Source organism: Anolis sagrei, chromosome 1, assembly GCF_037176765.1.
Source record: "Anolis sagrei isolate rAnoSag1 chromosome 1, rAnoSag1.mat, whole genome shotgun sequence".
In the NCBI taxonomy this organism is placed as follows: Eukaryota; Metazoa; Chordata; class Lepidosauria; order Squamata; family Dactyloidae; genus Anolis; species Anolis sagrei.
In genome coordinates, this window is record NC_090021.1 from 222,641,816 (window position 1) to 222,659,327 (window position 17,512).

Below are 17,512 nucleotides of genomic sequence, written 5' to 3' on the forward strand. Positions count from 1 at the left end.
GATAGTCATACCACTTATTACCCCTTATCATTGTAGGGGTTATAATACTGGAAATCCTTACAATCCAACCTTACTAATGAACAAACTAACTTCACTGCACAATCTTACTGTGCTATTGTTGTGGACTTCTATGATCTCTAACTTTTGTTCAGAGTGGGTTTGCCTTTGAAAGTTCATATGTAAAAACTAAGATTGCCTTCTACATCCTTGAAATCAACAAAATTATTGTTATAAATATGTAAAGCAATTTACACTACAGAAATGAATTTTGTATTTTGCCTTCAGATTCTCCTCCATTAATGCTGATTTTTTGAGAAAATGTTAAATGTGGCTGCCAAGAGAACATCTCCAAATGAAGGTGTCAACTATCAAACCTTTTAATTTGCCACACAGGGCAAAGGACAAAATGCATCTTTCCTCTCCATACCATGTACAGAAGAAGCACTCTGAAGTATAATTTGGCATCATTTCACAGTTGGGCACTGTCACCCATCTGAGATGAGTGCAGCAGGCCAGTTTCGGATATAGGCACCTACATGAAACATATAGCTCTGTCCTCCTCAACATGGAATGATGATGATTAGACTTGGGAGTAATGTCTAGGGGACTGCTGCTGCTTCTATCAGAACTGAGGTGTCTCACGGCTTTCAGAAAAGGTATGAAAAAATGATGGATTGAGTATCATTTCTATGATCTATTCTACCCTTACCTTATTGCCCCAGCAGATAAATGACCATAAGAACCACTAGCTGCAGAACTGCTTCTGGAATTATTTATGTAAGCCACCAAGGAATTTGGAGAAGTCCGAATCATTGTTTGGAGATCTATGCTGGCATCTGACAAGGGAGATATCGAAAGAGCTCGCTTCCGGCTTAATCTTGGAGTCACTCTTGGGCTGGAGAACCTTGATACTGTTTGAAAAGAAAATAGAGGGGAAAATGTAGGGTTTCTAGACTAAAAGAAGAAAGAAGTCATATTAACAGTTGTGTGCACAATTCTATTTGGCAATTCTGGATTTGTGGAAATTTGACAATCTAGCAGTTGAATAACTGAAAACAGACCAGGCAGGCCCCAGCTGAAGACTCAGCCAGAAATGGATCATGAGAGCAGGACCTTTCAGCTAATGGGGGCGATGGGGCTGAGCAGCACTCTACCTGAGGCAAAGGTCATGGTGTGTGGACGGCCTCACAAATCAGGTAAGAGCAGGTGCCTGGCAGTGGAGGCCTGGGACTCTCCATGCATACACAGGGCAAAGACACTGATAAGGTGGTACAATATATTTGGAAGTACTTACATTGGAGTAAGCCACAAACAGACTGGAGTAAAAGAAATGTGCAGATTACCTCCTCTTAAACTCTATCACAAGTGGTATATCCAAGACAGGTTCTTTATGACATAACACAATCCAGGGACAGGTAACCCCGGATGTAGGAGGGTCGCGCCTAAAACACTTTTGACTCCCCTAGATCCCTGTGGAAGATGTAACAGTGATGTTTTAAACTATCCCAGTTGCCCTTTTTATTGCTGCTTTGGGAAACAGCAGCTCTTTCACCCTCACCCCTAATGATGGAGTGCCTACTTTCCCCTTTAGAAAGGTCTTGTTAATTCTAGCTAAGCTAAACTTATATTAGGAGTTGCCAAAAGTACAGATCAAAGATAGACCAACCAACCAACCAACCGAAGCACTAAAGGAAAAGAGTTTTGCACCATCAAGGACTGAATATTTGTTTGTCAGGGATGAACCTAACTTTAGTAATGCTTAGGTTTAGAGGCAGCCATTTATTTAGCTGGCAGAACCCTTTGGTTTTGGCAGGAATGTGCAAATCCATAAACTTTGAAGGAGCTGCTTTGCCTTCCTCCATGAAATTTCGTATTTAGAGAATAAACAAATTAATAGGTGGTAGGTACTATAAGCCCTTCATTTGGGGGTCTGTCTCTCTCAGTTGGCTTTATAAGAATTTGGTATTTAATTAATAGTTAGGTTATTTGCTTTGTTTTTTTTAAAAAAAGTTCTGTCTAGCTAAACTAGTAATCTGCTTACCATTTTCCCCAAGGAAGAGAAGCTAGGCTATATTCTAACCTTCAGAATGGCATACCATTTGAGTTTGGGAAATTTGACCTTGTGGGGAGAGGGTGAATGTATTGTAATTATTATTAGTGGGGAAATACTATATGCTTTTATAAAATACTTATTTGAGAGGGATGGCAATCAAAGCCTTATTTAGTCAAAAATGATTTTTAATATGTCTGATGGTGGTGAAAGCCAATTCATAGCTTGATGGAGCACTTGGAAATTGTATGTTTTGGGACCAGAATTGGCCAGTAAACATGGCCGCTGTGTTCCAAGATTTTCTGAGCTTTGGCTTCATTTATTGGAGTGTATCTGTGCACAGTAAGGAAGGGTGTTTAATAAAGTATTACAAAAAGACTTGGACTAGGGGTATAAACAGATGCTCATAGCATTCTCACACACAAGAATAAATAATTTCTAAAGCTTTCTCCCTGCTAGGAGATATTATAAGAGATTTTGCAAAATTAAGAACATTTTGGGACTTGTGTGAAAATTTTATCTGTGAGCCAAAATTTTGAAAAAAAAAAATCTTTTTTGGTCAAAAATGTTTTTGCATTGAAAACAGTATATTTTGTTGATTATTTTTCCCCAGTGCTGCATCCTCATTATTTTATAATGCCTTTTCTCATTGAGAGTGAGAACATTTACAAATAACTTGGAGTGAAAAGTCTTCTCTATTAAGGACATCTGCGTTATTTTAATGAACTGAACGTAAAATACAACCAAATAATATATTTTTGTATTTACTATTTTTTTTAATCTTGATCAATAGCTGAAATTTTCTCAAGGAATGTCAATATTTTTGAATGGTAATTTCATGTTTATTTTTAAGCATTTCCAGAGGAAGAACAGAACTAGTTTGCTGCAACAATAACAAAAATTGGGGCATATGAAAGACTAAATCTTTACTATAGAATGGGTTTCCAACATCTTCAGCTGCAGGATATAAGCCAATCTCAGAGATTATCAAATCTGAGTGGAAATATTTTAAACAGACATATTCCAGGCCCCAAAAGGGTAATCTGCTGAACTCTGAATTTCCAGCCAAGGGCTCATATTGATCATAGCCCTGTAGTTTCTGATTACTGGGATATTTATACTGGTCATTTCTGATACTAAAGAAAACAAGTTTGTTCCAAAACAAGGGACTACCATACATATCATGCATATGTTGACCTCATTTATAAGTAAGGGCAGGTTTTGGGGCTAAAATTATGGATTTTGAAATAAGTTGTGGATAAGCCAGGAGTCACTCCACTAACCACCTTATAACATTGAGAAATTTCCCAGCCGTAGGACACTTCAGCCTCTATTCAAACATGAAGAGGCACTGAGCTCCTCAAAGAGTTAAACTACTTCTGGCAGCCATGCATAGCCCTTTGTGGTTGAAAAGAGGCAGAAGTGTCCTGAAAGGAGAGCACTCTGGCAACCAACCTTATCACATTGAGAAATTTCCCCCTTGTGAGACACTTAAGCCTCTTTTCTAGCACAGAGAGGAACAGAGCTCATCACATGTTCCATGATTGAAAAGAGGCTGAAATGCCCTGAAAGGAACAAACTCTGAGCATGGGTCAGCAATCGTGTTCAGAGCTCCTACCTCTTACCACACTTTATTAACGTCTTTACAAATGAAAAACAGGTCTGATGGAAACCATCAAAGTTTACTATCCTGTTTTATTGCCTAACCATCAGCAATCTCTTGTATCCTCTGGGTTTCCATGAGATCAAGAGGATCCTATGGAAAGAAATGGTTTTAACCTGGATCACTGTCACTTGTATCCTATGGGCTTACATGCAGAACCATAGGATCCCATGGAAAGAAATGTTTTTAAACTTATTTCCGTCTTCTTTAATGTAAGGGGCTTTGGGCAGGGCAAGGGATCTCTTGGGTTTTGGATATTGTTGTTTCTCCTGATTAAAAACAAAAAAGTAATACTGACCTTGTGATGAATGTAAGATGAATGTATTGCTAGCTCTTAAGTTTCCATGTGTGAGTGTGATGGGGAGGCAGAATGTGAAACGGGACTGCTGACGTTGTAAGAGGGGTGAATTCTACTCTTATTTTCCTATTCAGGCATTCAAAAAATTAGTGGTAGTGCAACGACAGAAAGAGTAGAGGAGTTACTGCTTCTTTCTGATTTTCCCTGAATCGACTAAATATTCACTTTTTCCCACTTTACTTAGAGAAACTGGTGTTTTCTTTTTTTTAAAGAGTTAAGATACAGCATTTTCATTGACCTATAATAAATCGATGTAGGTTTTTGAGGTTGATTTTTGGCTAGACTTATACATGTGTATATACAGTACATTGTAATAATAAGCACCTTTGTAGTCGGCAGTTTCCGCTCTCTTTACATTTACTGACTATATGGTCAGTTTATAAAAAGCTGGATATAAAGAATGATGTATAAAAAAATAAAATTCTCCAGCCCTCCCCCCAACGCTCAAGGATTGGTGGGCTTAAACTGCACTAATAGGACAACTAGGTTTTTATTTAGCAATTTATGTTTGTTTTGTCTACCCACAGATTAGGGAACCATGAAGGATTCTGAAACCATAGCTCCTAAAAAGTGAAAACCCTAGTGAACTGATGATGAAAACCCTTTCACACTACAGATTAGAGCACTACGGTTGTACTTTAAGTATCATAGCTGTATCTTCTAGAATGTGTTGCTTGGCCAGAGGCAACAGGGGCTCTTTGACTGACAATTCTAAATGACTTGTCCCCTAAATTCCAAATTCTAGGATTCCATAGGATAGAACTATGGCAATAAAGTAGAATCACAGTACTATAACCATGTAGTGTGAAAGGTCCTGGCTTTGGAAACTTTATCCAATATTGCCTATATTCTATCAAGCTTACATTTATAGCCATAAGGGGCCAGGAGAATTGCCTGTCGTACAATGCTCCATTGTCACTTGGAGCACGGAGCTCAATGGCTCCCATCCCATGATGTAGATCTACTTTTGGTGGGGCTCCACAGTGCAAGTGAAGAGGGACCATTATAAGCTGTGGTGGCTGTGGCAACACGGGAGGCTTACCATATTGCATAGGGAACAACGGGATGAAACTTGGTGGTGGATGCTTCCCCACGTGAGATGAGGTGAGGGGGAAACTGAGGCACAGGGCGATGGGTTCCCTCCACCACGACCCCAGGTTGGGCCCTGCCAGATTCGCCACGATGCATGGAGAATCTTGGTCTTAATGTGATGAGGTCCTTACATTAACAGCTATTGGTACACTGAAATTCACTTCCAAATGAGGCAGTTATCAAGCATTCAGTCTGGTCATTCACATAATATTATGAGTGGGAGGGCTGATACAGGCCTCATTTTTCACTTGCAACCCTCCCTTTTCCCCACCAATTATTTTGCCATTTTTTCTTTGCACAAAATGTCTTCTAAGTCAGAAATTACAAACAACATTTGATTTTAAACTCCTGAAGAACCTTTGATACGGCAGCTTTGGTCATGTTGTACCACACAACTAATCCAACTATCACTTCCATCTCTCATGTAACCTGTGGGACACATGTGTTTCAGCCAGATGTTTGAATCCCAACTGAAATATAGAAACTCATTGCATAAGTTTGGGTAAGTCTCACTTTCTGAGCCTTTGAGGAAGGCACACGATACCTCTGAATAAGCCTTACAAAGAAGCTCTGTGATAGGGTTTCTGAAGTGACTCCAAAACAAGAGCAAAGGTAAATGTATCTATTGTGAAATTCAAAGCACGGTCTACATGCCTCAGATGTGGTTTCAAAAATACCTGACTGCATAAGGGTGTTTTGGCTAATGAGGAATTGTGCATCATTTTGCACCCAAGAATCCTGATTCTGATTAGAGCGTCAAGATGCAATTGAAAAATAAGTTACACAGACACACACAAACACATCACACAGAGATGTCTCTGCATCCAATTTCTTGTCTTACTACGAGAAGGAAGCAGGCTGGTTTTGACAGTCATATTTGTCTCTGTTACTCCCACACCTCAAGGGAGATCTGTTTATTAATGTGCCACTTCCCTTGATAAATTACTAAATAGAAAGAGAAGCCTTGTACTCATTCCTCGCTGCTCCTTCCCGTGATTTATGCCCACAATGTCAGCTCTGCCATTGGTCCCCATTAATTTGACGAGGAAAGATGTCTTGATGTCCAACAACAGACTGGATTTTATTGGTGCAACATTCTAACACACCTCCAACACATATAAGTTTTAAAATGTGTATTAAACTCAGGTAGAAGTTGTTAGAAGCTACAGGTTGGTCTGGGACTCTTTACGCACAAATGAGATGATATGCATTTCATTACTGTCGTCTTTCATTTAGGGTACTGCAAAATGTGGGAAAAGTTGTTTGCTTGTATGCAGCACCCAAATGTGGGGTTGAGGTTTCCACTACCATTGTTCAGTTAGGATATGTTCACCCACAATACTGAAACCACAACATTGATCTCAGGCAATTTTTCAGATTAATTACCTCTCTTATTCCGTGTAATCGTTCCTACAGGAAGGAATCCAACAAAAGCATGAAAAATATTTTCTTTCCTTGAGATGTTCACATAGCTATGGCAAACGAAGGATTCCTCCCATCCTCCTGATGTTATGAATGAGCAATACACTATCTATGCTGTATTATCAACAGAGATAAATTCTGAGAAATGTTCAAAAGTTATTAAAACAAAACAAGAAAAAATCTTTGATAATTTATGATATTCTTTAACAACATTACAGTTCTATCCTGAGAAAAGCTCTGCTATTTCACCTGGGGGAAAATGCAAATTTGGATGTTTTTGTTTGTATGACTTTGAGAATTTATTACACTACTGCTAGTCAGTGCCCAGCTATCCAATCTCTGAAACAGAAATCTGCCTTCCCCAGACAGACAATCTTATGTTTCTATTCATATATTTTAAAATCTGTCTCAATTCCTAACAATTAGAAATACACTTTGAAAATGAAAAACAAAATTCTCAGGTAATTTCGATTAAATACAGCTTTTTCTTGTGATGACCTGACTCGAGGAGATGATGAACATAGTCAGTCTACTTGATTTCTGACCCTTGAGAAATGAAGGCAGATGAGGGAGTTTAAAGGTTTGGGAATTCCTCATTGAATATTCCTCAATAAAGGTGGCTTTAGGACAGGAGAGGAAGAGGAGAAACATTGGTCTTCCACATAAAGGCAAACAGGTGCAGCCTCTTTTACATTGTCCTTTTTCTTTAGTAACTTTTGCCATCCTGTTTATCCAGGTAACTTTTCATCTGTGAAATGTTGGAAGATCTGCAACCATTTGTGAGTTAAGATTGTGCTGGCCTCTGGAACTTTTCCAAAAAGTAAAGGTTCTTCCATGGTTTGACATATTTAATTTATTATTTATACTGTTAATAGGTTGGATCAACTGTTACTGGTCTGATGTAGTTTTCTATTGTTTCACGCAGTTGATCCATCTTGACTCCACCAGCAACACATATATTATACATATCTCTAGACCAGTGGTTCCCAAACCTTTTTTGACCAGGGACCACCTTGACCAGGGACCACTTTGACCAGGGACCACTCTCCACAAATCAGGTTTTGGTCAACTTTAGATTCAATTTAGGGTGCTGATTCAGAAAATTCTATTGGATATACCACATCAGCTCTCATTTCTGATATAGAACTTATGCCATGGTCAGTGACAGGGAAGGAGTGGCAGGTTGCATGAAAGGAGCAGAAATAAAATAAAATAAAATAAAATAAATAAAGAGGAAGGAGGCTCGCGGACCAGGTTTTCTTCCTTGCGGCCTACTGGTTAAGATCCACTGCTCTAGAGAGACTCCCACCATAGATGTTCTTTTTGTTTCCAACTTTTCTCCTAAGACTTTGAATATTTTAACATAAAAAACCTGAAAATTCAAATCAGAACTTTCCAAAGTTTGGTGCTTCACTGCAGATTTTCAGTCCTCCTGTTTCCTGAGAGCAGGATTGAGAAAGGAATCAAAGCTTGGGAAAATTCCTTTTTGGACTGCAAGGCCAAGGACTTCCCAATATCTTTTCCAAGTTCTATTAGAATAAGAGCAAAAGCACTAAAATCTGCATGCTACTGCATCTAACAAAGAAAATACCTGTTCACGGGACACAGAATTGGAAGCATCTTTATGACATCCACACTAAAACAATAGCCGCAAAACTAATATTATGGTCAATAAAGGGATATTGTATTTAGCAAAGGGCAAGCCTCTTATCACTGAGCAGCAATTAGCTGGAATCAACCTCCCTGAACTATTTCCCTCCTAGCATTTTCTGTGCTCTAGGATCATCATCACCCCACTTCTTGTTTACACTGTAGCAAACTCTAAACATTCATCCTGGCACCAGGTGAAATCCTGGAAGCTTGATTTCTTCAGGCACAGAGGGTCCCTTTAGATTTCAGGTCAAGGTATTCTGAGATCCTTTCTGGGAGACAAGAAAGAAGCTTTCTGTCTCACAATCCACAAAAGGGGTTGTCTAGACCTTAAGCCAGCAGAACTCAATGGGATTCTTTTAGAACCATGGGATTCAGTATTTTTTTAGTCAAAAGATCTGAAGTAAAACCTTTTGGAAACAGAGTAAGCACAAGACTATCTTTTCAGCCCTGTAAATATTTTTATAGCTAAACACACAGTAAAAGACTTTGGTTTATATTTTCAAGACACAATGCAAGATGAAATATGTAATTCCAAGACAGATGCATGAAGAATAACCAGAATTTAATTCTGATATTGCAATCCATTTAGGGGTATCAGAATGAAAACAGGACATTTCTGTTGCTTGTTACTGCATGGCAAGCCAAAACAATTCCTGGCATTTCAAGAGGAGTATAATGGCCATGTCAAGGAAAGCAGTGATGAAATTGCTGAATTGGACTCGGATATGGCAATATGGTTGATAATAATGTTTTAAATGGATTTTAACCTAATGTTTTTACCTACTCTGTTATGTCATGTTGTATTGGGTTTTTGTATGTGTTGGCATCAAATTGTTGCCATTGTAAGCTGCCCTGATTCCCCCCTTGGGGGCTGAGAAGGACAGGGTACAAATGTTTGAAATAATAATAAATAAAATATTAAATCTGTTTTGGTCAGACCTTGCCTGGAATACTGTGTTCAGTTCCAGAGGATATTAAGAAGCTGGGAGGTGTTTAGAGGAGGGTGACCAAAATGATCAAAGGGCCAAGATGATCAAGCCAACCCCTAAGATAGTGGTTCTCAACCTTTCTAACACTGGGACCCCTAAATATGGAGAACCCTTGAGAACCCTTGCTCTGTTGTTTGTTGTTCATTCGTTCAGTCGCTTCCAACTCTTCGTCACCTCATGGACTGGCCCACGCCAGAGCTCCCTGTCAGCCGTCACCATCCCCAGCTCCTTCAAGGTCAAGCCAGTCACTTCAAGGATGCCATCCATCCATCATCTTGCCCAACCATCTTGCATTACCTTTGCTCTAGAGTAATGCAGCTAAACGTCAAAAAAACCAAGATTATGGCAACAAGAATGATTGACAACTGGAAAATAGAGGGAGAAACCGTGCAGGCCGTGACAGACTTTGTATTTCTAGGTGCAAAGATTACTGCAGATGCAGACTGTGGCCAGGAAATCAGAAGACGCTTACTTCTTGGGAGGAGAGCAATGTCCAGTCTCGATAAAATAGTAAAGAGTAGAGACATCAGACTGGCAACAAAGATCCGCCTGGTCAAAGCCATGGTATTCCCTGTAGTAACCTACGGATGTGAGAGCTGGACCTTAGGGAAGGCTGAGCGAAGGAAGATCGATGCTTTTGAGCTGTGGTGTTGGAGGAAAGTTCTGAGAGTGCCTTGGACTGCAAGAAGATCCAACCAGTCCATCCTCCAGGAAATAAAGCCCGACTGCTCACTGGAGGGAAAGATACTAGAGACAAAGTTGAAGTACTTTGGCCACATCATGAGGAGACAGGAAAGCCTAGAGAAGACAATTATGCTGGGGAAAGTGGAAGGCAAAAGGAAGAGGGGCCGACCAAGGGCAAGATGGATGGATGGCATCCTTGAAGTGACTGGACTGACCTTGAAGGAGCTGAGGGTGGTGACGGCCGACAGGGAGCTCTGGCGTGGGCTGGTCCATGAGGTCACGAAGAGTCGGAGACGACTGAACGAATGAACAACAACAACAAGAGTAATGCAAATTGGGATAATGGATTTTGATTGCAGGCTTTACATTTTTCTTGTTGCAAAGTTAGCACAGACAGATATTTTCCTAGTAAAACTAAACTAGCTCCTCTGATTCAAAGGCAAATGACTTCACAGACACAGAAAGATCCCTGGGTTCATTTTGGACATAGATTCTTTTTGAAAGGGAAGATTTAGATAAATTTGTTCATGACAGTCATCCTTGCCCATTCCCTATAGGAGGTCTGGGACAAATTTTGCTTCCTAGAGCAAAGAACTATTCATTTTGAAGATCCTGTGGGACCTGAATCTTTTACTTAATAGGATGTGCTTTCTTCATGCCACCTGAAAGAGGTGGGGTGGCTTTGGTGAATTAGAATAGGTTTCATGTTGCTCAGCTGACTCCTTCAATACTTTACTGTAGGGTTGCCATTTATCTCAGGAAATGAAATCAACTAAAAGACAAGGTGCCAATTTTCCAGAAACAGTTATATCCTCTTTTTATCCAGGAACAAGGAACAGCCCTCCACAGCAGGGCCTTGTTGTAAGTGTCCCAATCTGCAGTTCATGTGATGGTAACACCTACATGGAACTAGAGTTTGGAAAAGTACTGCTTTGGATTGCAACTCCCAGAAGCCACTGGCCATGTTGGTTGGGAGGGAATTTTGGGAGATGAAGTGTAAAAAATCCTGCTTCAAGCTCAAAATGAGGGGAACTAATAAGACATTATGTGAAACACAAATCAGAATAACTTAAGAAGGAAATGAAGATCTAATGGAAAAGCAAAGGATTAGTCACATAGTCTAAGCAATTTCGGAGCCACTAATAGTCTATGAAAGGTTACAGTACAGCTTTTTCAGAGGACCAAACTTGAATGCTGATCTCATTCTCTGGAGTTTGCCAAAGTTCTGTCCTCCTGCGTGACAGTAACATAAATGCAGCTGTGCGGAACTGGGAGTTTTCCTCTGTGGAGGAGAGCATGTCACAAGACTAGTTTATCATAGTTAAGAGCAGAAGAAGGCAAGAAATGGACTGCAGTGTTGGTGATGATCATACAGCTAAGAGAACTATGTTTGATTGTGTAGCTATCTGATATACAGAAAATTATTCTCCTATACAAAACCTTATATATGGTACACCAACTTTCCCATATTTCATGGATCTAGTTCAGTGCTTCTTTAAACTCACATCACAATAACCCAGTTTTCTTTCCTTCATCACACACTAATTTGGCCATACATTAAAATATGTTCTCATGAGTTTGTAAATCAGCAGATTCCATTTGCTAAATGGATTTTTGAAATGTAGCATATTGCAAGGCAAAAGACTTGACATCTAAGTCTAAAGACAACAGTGGTATTTGTTCTCCTTCCCCACCGCCACCCCCTCCTCTGCAGCCTGACTGGTTGATTCCTGGTAGTCTCTTTCCTACCTAAGCCCAAATACGGTCATCAGTTAGCACTGCACCATGCAAACTGCTCAAGCTTCTGTTGTATTTCAGTCCCAAACAATTCTTCTTTTCTGTTCTCTCATCTCTCACTTGCAGCCACCTGAGCTGCTTCTGTTGAGGTGTACAATCCAGCCAAAGTAAAATACTTCTAGGTCTCATTGATTTAAGTGGAGCAGTTGAGCATGTACTTAGCCCTCCCACTGAAATCAATGAAACTCACATTAGAAGTGTTTCACTAACAGTAACCCACCAGTGTTGACCTGAGTGGCTGGAAGAAACAGCACAAAACAGTGTTCACTCGGTTGAATTCATTCTTCAGTCTCTCAACTCCTTGAAGGGCCACTGCTGCTTCAAAGAGTTAAGACAAACAGGCAAAGCAAGATAAATACCCGATAGCGAATATCTTCCCACCTCCCTCCCACGTCTTCAGAGGATGTTGTCCTGCATCTGTTTTGTTATCATAATATGTGTGTGCCTTACTTCATTAGCAACACAAAACTATTTCAACTCATGGCCTATCCATATCTGATCAGCCTAATGAAAAACCAGCAGTATTTGTGGTTTTCCATTATAATTTATAGGGGTGTTGTTCTTTTTAAAAATTTGAATTCTGAAAAAATAGGAGTGGGATAAGGTTTGGGCTTAGGGCCCCTTGGTAGCGCAGCAGGTCAAACCACTGAGCTGCTGAATGTGCTAACCGAAAGGTTGCAGGGACTGGGGTGAGTTTCTGCTGTTAGCTCCAGTTTCTGCTAACCTAGTATTTTGAAAACATGCAAATGTGAGTAGATCAATAGGTACCACTTCAGCGGAAAGGTAACAGCGCTGCATTCAATCATGCTGGCCATATGACCTAGGAGGTGTCTATGGACAAAGCCAGCTCTTTGGCTTAGAAAATTGAGATGAGCACCACCCCCTCCCTCCAGAGTCGGACATGACTAGACTTAATGCCAAGGGGAACCTTTACTTAAGTTTTGGCCCCACGGCCCTCTTGTCTTACTGTTTTAATCCTGTCATAAAAGAGAACCACCTATTGTACTCACAATTCAAGCAGGTCTGTTTTAATAATCTGGTTTGACTTTGTCTCTGAAGAAAACATGCCACCTTCCAATTACTTTAATCAGAAAAGTATCATTAAGTATATTGCTAGTTAAGGACAATAGTGTGTTCACCACAGATACCTTGAACACGTTAATGTAAGAAACCATGATCCTGCTTAGACTGTTCTAGATTAGCTAAGGAAGTTCTAGTGCTTCCTTACTCACCATCTACAGGGCTGAGGTAATCGTGAAGGTGTGTCGCGCTGGCTGCTCCTCCGCTCTGCATGAGGAGGTCCCCATAAGGATTTGGATGGCTGGTCATGAGTGTCATCTGGTGATAGTAATCCGTAGGGTTGGCTCCAGGAGGAGGAGGGGGCAGGCCAAAGAGACCTCGCTCTTTCAGATGCTCATGGGCTACTGCACAGGCAATGGGTAAAAGGGGGCAGAGGAAGGGGAGAAGAAGCAACAAGGGTAAAATATTTCCAGAGACTGAAACTTCTGCAGTGATGTGAGCATCGCCCCCTTCTCCCTGCCAAAACTTTGTAAGTTATGACTCTGACGTGTGCTTGGGACGTGTGCTCTCTGTGGACAAAAGACACAAGGCTGGGGCCCTCCACATTCCTCCATTTCCGCAATTTTATAAACAATCTCTCATTTCCACCCCCCTTCTAATAATCCGTCTGTATGAAGAGAGTTCACCAGAAAGGGAGAGAGAGAAAGGGAGGGGGAGAAGGGAAAAGGACAGGAGGTGGGAAGGGATCTGAGTGCAACAACGGTGTCAGAATTAACATCCCAGCCCATTACAAAGGAAAAATACAAACACAACCCAGTTAACGAAAACCAGCACTATGAGAAAATTAAAGCAAACGTCTAATATGTAGAGTGTATGTGTGTGTTTTAGTACTTGGCAGTAGAAAACCATTTGGCTTGCCAGAACCAATTATCCTCACTTTTCCCCCCGTTTGTGAATTTTCAAACCTGCCTCCCTGCCCAAGCTCCATTAACTTATTTACTGTGGCTTTAAAAAAAGGAAAAAGAAAGAAACAAAGAAAAAGAAACAAATAGGGAAAGAAGAAAAGCAAAATGAAAGCCAACACAAAGGGGCCTTTCTAAGGCCAATAATAAAAAAAATCGTAGGCAGGAAGGAGACTCAGGAGGAGCGAGAGGGAGAAAGAGGTACAAGAGCAATAAAATGCATCTATAGTTTGCTTGGAATAGTCTTGGAATCTTAACACTTGCTACAGCGAGAGGCCTCCAGGACCATGAAAACCAAATCAGCAGCAATCAGCAGACTGGGTTTTACAAGAAGTGTTAAGCCTGCCTGGCTGAAGGAGCATATATAGCATCCAGTTCGCACTCCGCAGGGATGAGTTTTTGACTTTAATTCACTTACAAATTAAGCAGAGCAGCACAGAGCAGAGCGAGTTATCTTTTGAGACTACAACTCCCAAAATCCTCAGACAGCATGGCCTCTTGCTGAAGGATTCTAGATGCCATAGTCCAGTTTAAAAGAAAAATGTACCATATATACTCTTTTAATATTGTTTATACCACTATCACCTAGGCATCCAAATGTAAATCAATAAAGAGTTCATTAAAAATTAAGGAAAGGTAACAGCGCTCCATGCAGTCATAGCAGCCACATGACCTTGGAGGTATCTATGGACAAAGCTGGCTCTTCGGCTTAGAAATGGAGATGAGCACCAACCCCCAGAGTCGTACATGACGGGACTTAATGTCAGGGGAAAACCTTTACCCTTGACTATAAATTAAGCTTTCAAAAACTGCCATTGCTAGTCTCTTGCAGTGTAAAAAAGAGGACGAGAGAGAGAGAAAAGGAAAACAAATGTGGCAGTATCTTTAACTGGTTTTTATTTTAGCACTAACTTTTGTGGATACAAACCTATCAGAAGAAGGTTTATATCCTTGAAAGCTCATGCTAAAAGGAACACCAGTCAGCCTCCCACCCGCTTCCTATTTGTGATAAAATAAGTGGTAAACATGGCTGTTACTTTTTTCTTCTTTGTCCCATTAATAAAAATCCATACATTTCAAAATATTCTGCTCCCAGCATAATTTGTAATAGAAAAAAGCAATATAAATTAGTAGAAATACAGTCACTCTTTAATTTTAAAGCAATAAGTAAAGTTCAGGAATCTCATCCATGTTAAGCATTCAGATAGAATTCAGTAAACATTTCCATAACTTCCTTCCCCCCCTATTTACATATTCAATAAATGGTTCAGCACATTTAGATGAATGTATCTTCTTTTTCTCCACATAGGTATTCATTCCATGCAGTCATTTTTTCCTTATAGCAAGAAACTAAATCTTTCTCTGTTATACAAAAAGTCTAATTCAGCAACTTACCTCTAATTTTTAGCTATCACGTCTTGCAAATTGAATTACCCTATATACTCATGTATAAGTCTAGACATTTTATTCAAAAAATCAACTCCCAAAACTGAGTCAACCGATCCACAGTCAATGTGAGTACTGCATGGTGTCATATTGATACATGGTACATCTACAATGTTCAAGTCAACTGCTCAGGCTTTTCCCACTTACCATCAGCTGGGCTGAGTCCTCTGGCAGCGGAGATCATAGAGAGGGTAGGGCTGCTGTGCATGGATCGGAGGTAGTGTTCCATATGGGGGTTCATGTACGGGTGCGGGTGGCTGAAAGGGGACTCGGCGGGCCCCGCCGGGTGTGGGGAAAGCCGAATGAGGGAGAGGTCAGAGATCACAGGGCTGCCACTCAGAGTAGAAGGGCTGCAAGAGAGGTAGAGATAGTCTCCATCAACCTGAGATTTTAATCAGTCTTGTTTCATGCCTAAATATTAATTACTGTTGCTGAAAAAAACAAAAACACAGCACTCCGGTCCTGTAATGAGTGTCTTTTCTTTTTCTGTTTATAGGAATAGCTTCTAAAGTGGGAAAAAGTTAAGTTCTGGGACTGTGAACTGATGAAATAGATTTCAGTTGATTAACAGTTTGAAAAGTGATTAACATGTTAAGCAATTAAAAAGGCGATCCTACACATTATCATTCAAAAGTATATCTATATATATGGAGATTGTTCTGTAAGGCCTACATCCAATTGTAAATATTAATCAGAGAGTTCCCACCAAATTAACAGTAACTTACTAAATCAGTATTTATATAAATTCCATTGACTCAATGAATCTACTCTATCTCAGACTATCGGTTTGATTTAGTATTCAGTATGAAAAATCTGTATACTATAAGTTGAGTACTCCTTATCTGACATATTTGGGATTGAAAGTGATTTATAGTTTGAATTTCTGAGATTTTGGAATACATGTATTTGCCTAAATGTAGATATCTCAGAGATGGTATCCAATTCTAAACATGACATTCATTTACGTTTCATATACACCTTGTACATATAGCCTGAGGGTAATTATATGCAATATTGTAAATAATTGTGTACATGGCACAACGTTTTTGTACACTGAACAATCAGAAAGCAAACATCTTATTCTCTTAGCCATTCATTTGGACAATTTCAAATGTTTTAATATTCTGTATTTTGGAATTCCCGATAAGGAATGATCAACCTGTACTGTAATTTAAACATATGAACTTTGCAAAAAATACTGTAAAGAAGTAAGAGATATCTTACAAATAACTTAATGAAATTAACATCATGCATTTTACTTCTACACTTACATATGTGTTGTATTTATTTCTGAAAATGAAGCATCAATTTTTTCTTCCTTCTTTTATTTTAAGGTTTACTCCAGGTGAAACCAAAAACCAATACGTCATCTGCTAGAGGCCTGTTTAAAGGTCTGCTAGTCCATTTTCCATGATGCCAACGCAGGACATCATGAAGATTTCAACATCAAGCCGGAAATCTACTCCTCCTTTTTATACATCACTTCTCCACTTGGTACCTCTCTCTCTCTCTCTCTCTCTCTCTCTCTCTCTCTCTTTTTCTCTCTTCTTAAAATAATATCTTGCTTGCTGAATGGGACTGATCTCCAACACACACATATTTTGTGCCTGTTTTGCATTAATAAAGGGTATTATACTAGTAAGAAATTCTAGAAGAAAAGTTATATTTTGTATTCATAGCCTATTAATAGAAATGGATCAGAACGAGCACAAGCTCCAAACAATTAAATATTCTTTCACCTGAGTCCCACTGATTGAAATTCAGCCCTCATCAGTTACCAATGCTAGTTACTGATTAATCAATTAGACCTTTAGTTGATTAAACTAGTAATTAGACTGATTACAGACTGTCCCTTATATTTTCAATGTTCACTGCAGAAGCTCTGTGTTTTAGACGGTATATCAAAAGCACAGGCTGAGGCACTCAATTATATAGCCTCTAAAGTCAGTCTGAGAATACATGATTCTATCACTGGGATGCTTCCATATTTCTTGCAGAAAGTATTTCTTCACTCAATGCATAATTAACTTTTGGAGTTCCCAAGGGATGGCCCTTCCCTTAGGTACGTTAATCACACCAGGCAGCAGAAGATCTGTGGGTGACGCCTAGCCTCTCTCGCACCAGAAGACTCACACATCCATCAGAGAATCCTGCTTTGTCACCAGCATCAAAGAAAATCCATCTGTACATAAAATGGAATGTGTGTATGCAGTCTGTGTGTGCATGTGTATGAAATAGAGATTATCTTTTGTCTTTGGATGCAAAATGTCTTGGCCTGCCCCTGGACTACATTGTAGTCAAATTAAGACCCCTAGAAGATTTTGCTGGCCCCATATATATTTAATTCAAAATACAAACAGTAATAAACCATATAAT

The 17,512-nt window shown here is 39.7% G+C and overlaps 1 protein-coding gene across 1 annotated transcript in view; it reads right to left on the reverse strand.

Annotated features, from left to right (window-relative positions):
• The window catches only part of GLI2 (GLI family zinc finger 2), a 253,158-nt gene that overhangs the window by 37,412 nt on the left and 198,234 nt on the right, over positions 1-17,512 (reverse strand). The window contains exons 4-6 of the mRNA XM_060774321.2: positions 15,284-15,486; positions 12,941-13,132; positions 710-911 (exon numbers count right to left, since the gene is read on the reverse strand). Of these exons, the coding sequence (XP_060630304.2) occupies positions 710-911; positions 12,941-13,132; positions 15,284-15,486 (597 nt within the window). The remainder of the gene's footprint in view (positions 1-709; positions 912-12,940; positions 13,133-15,283; positions 15,487-17,512) is intronic.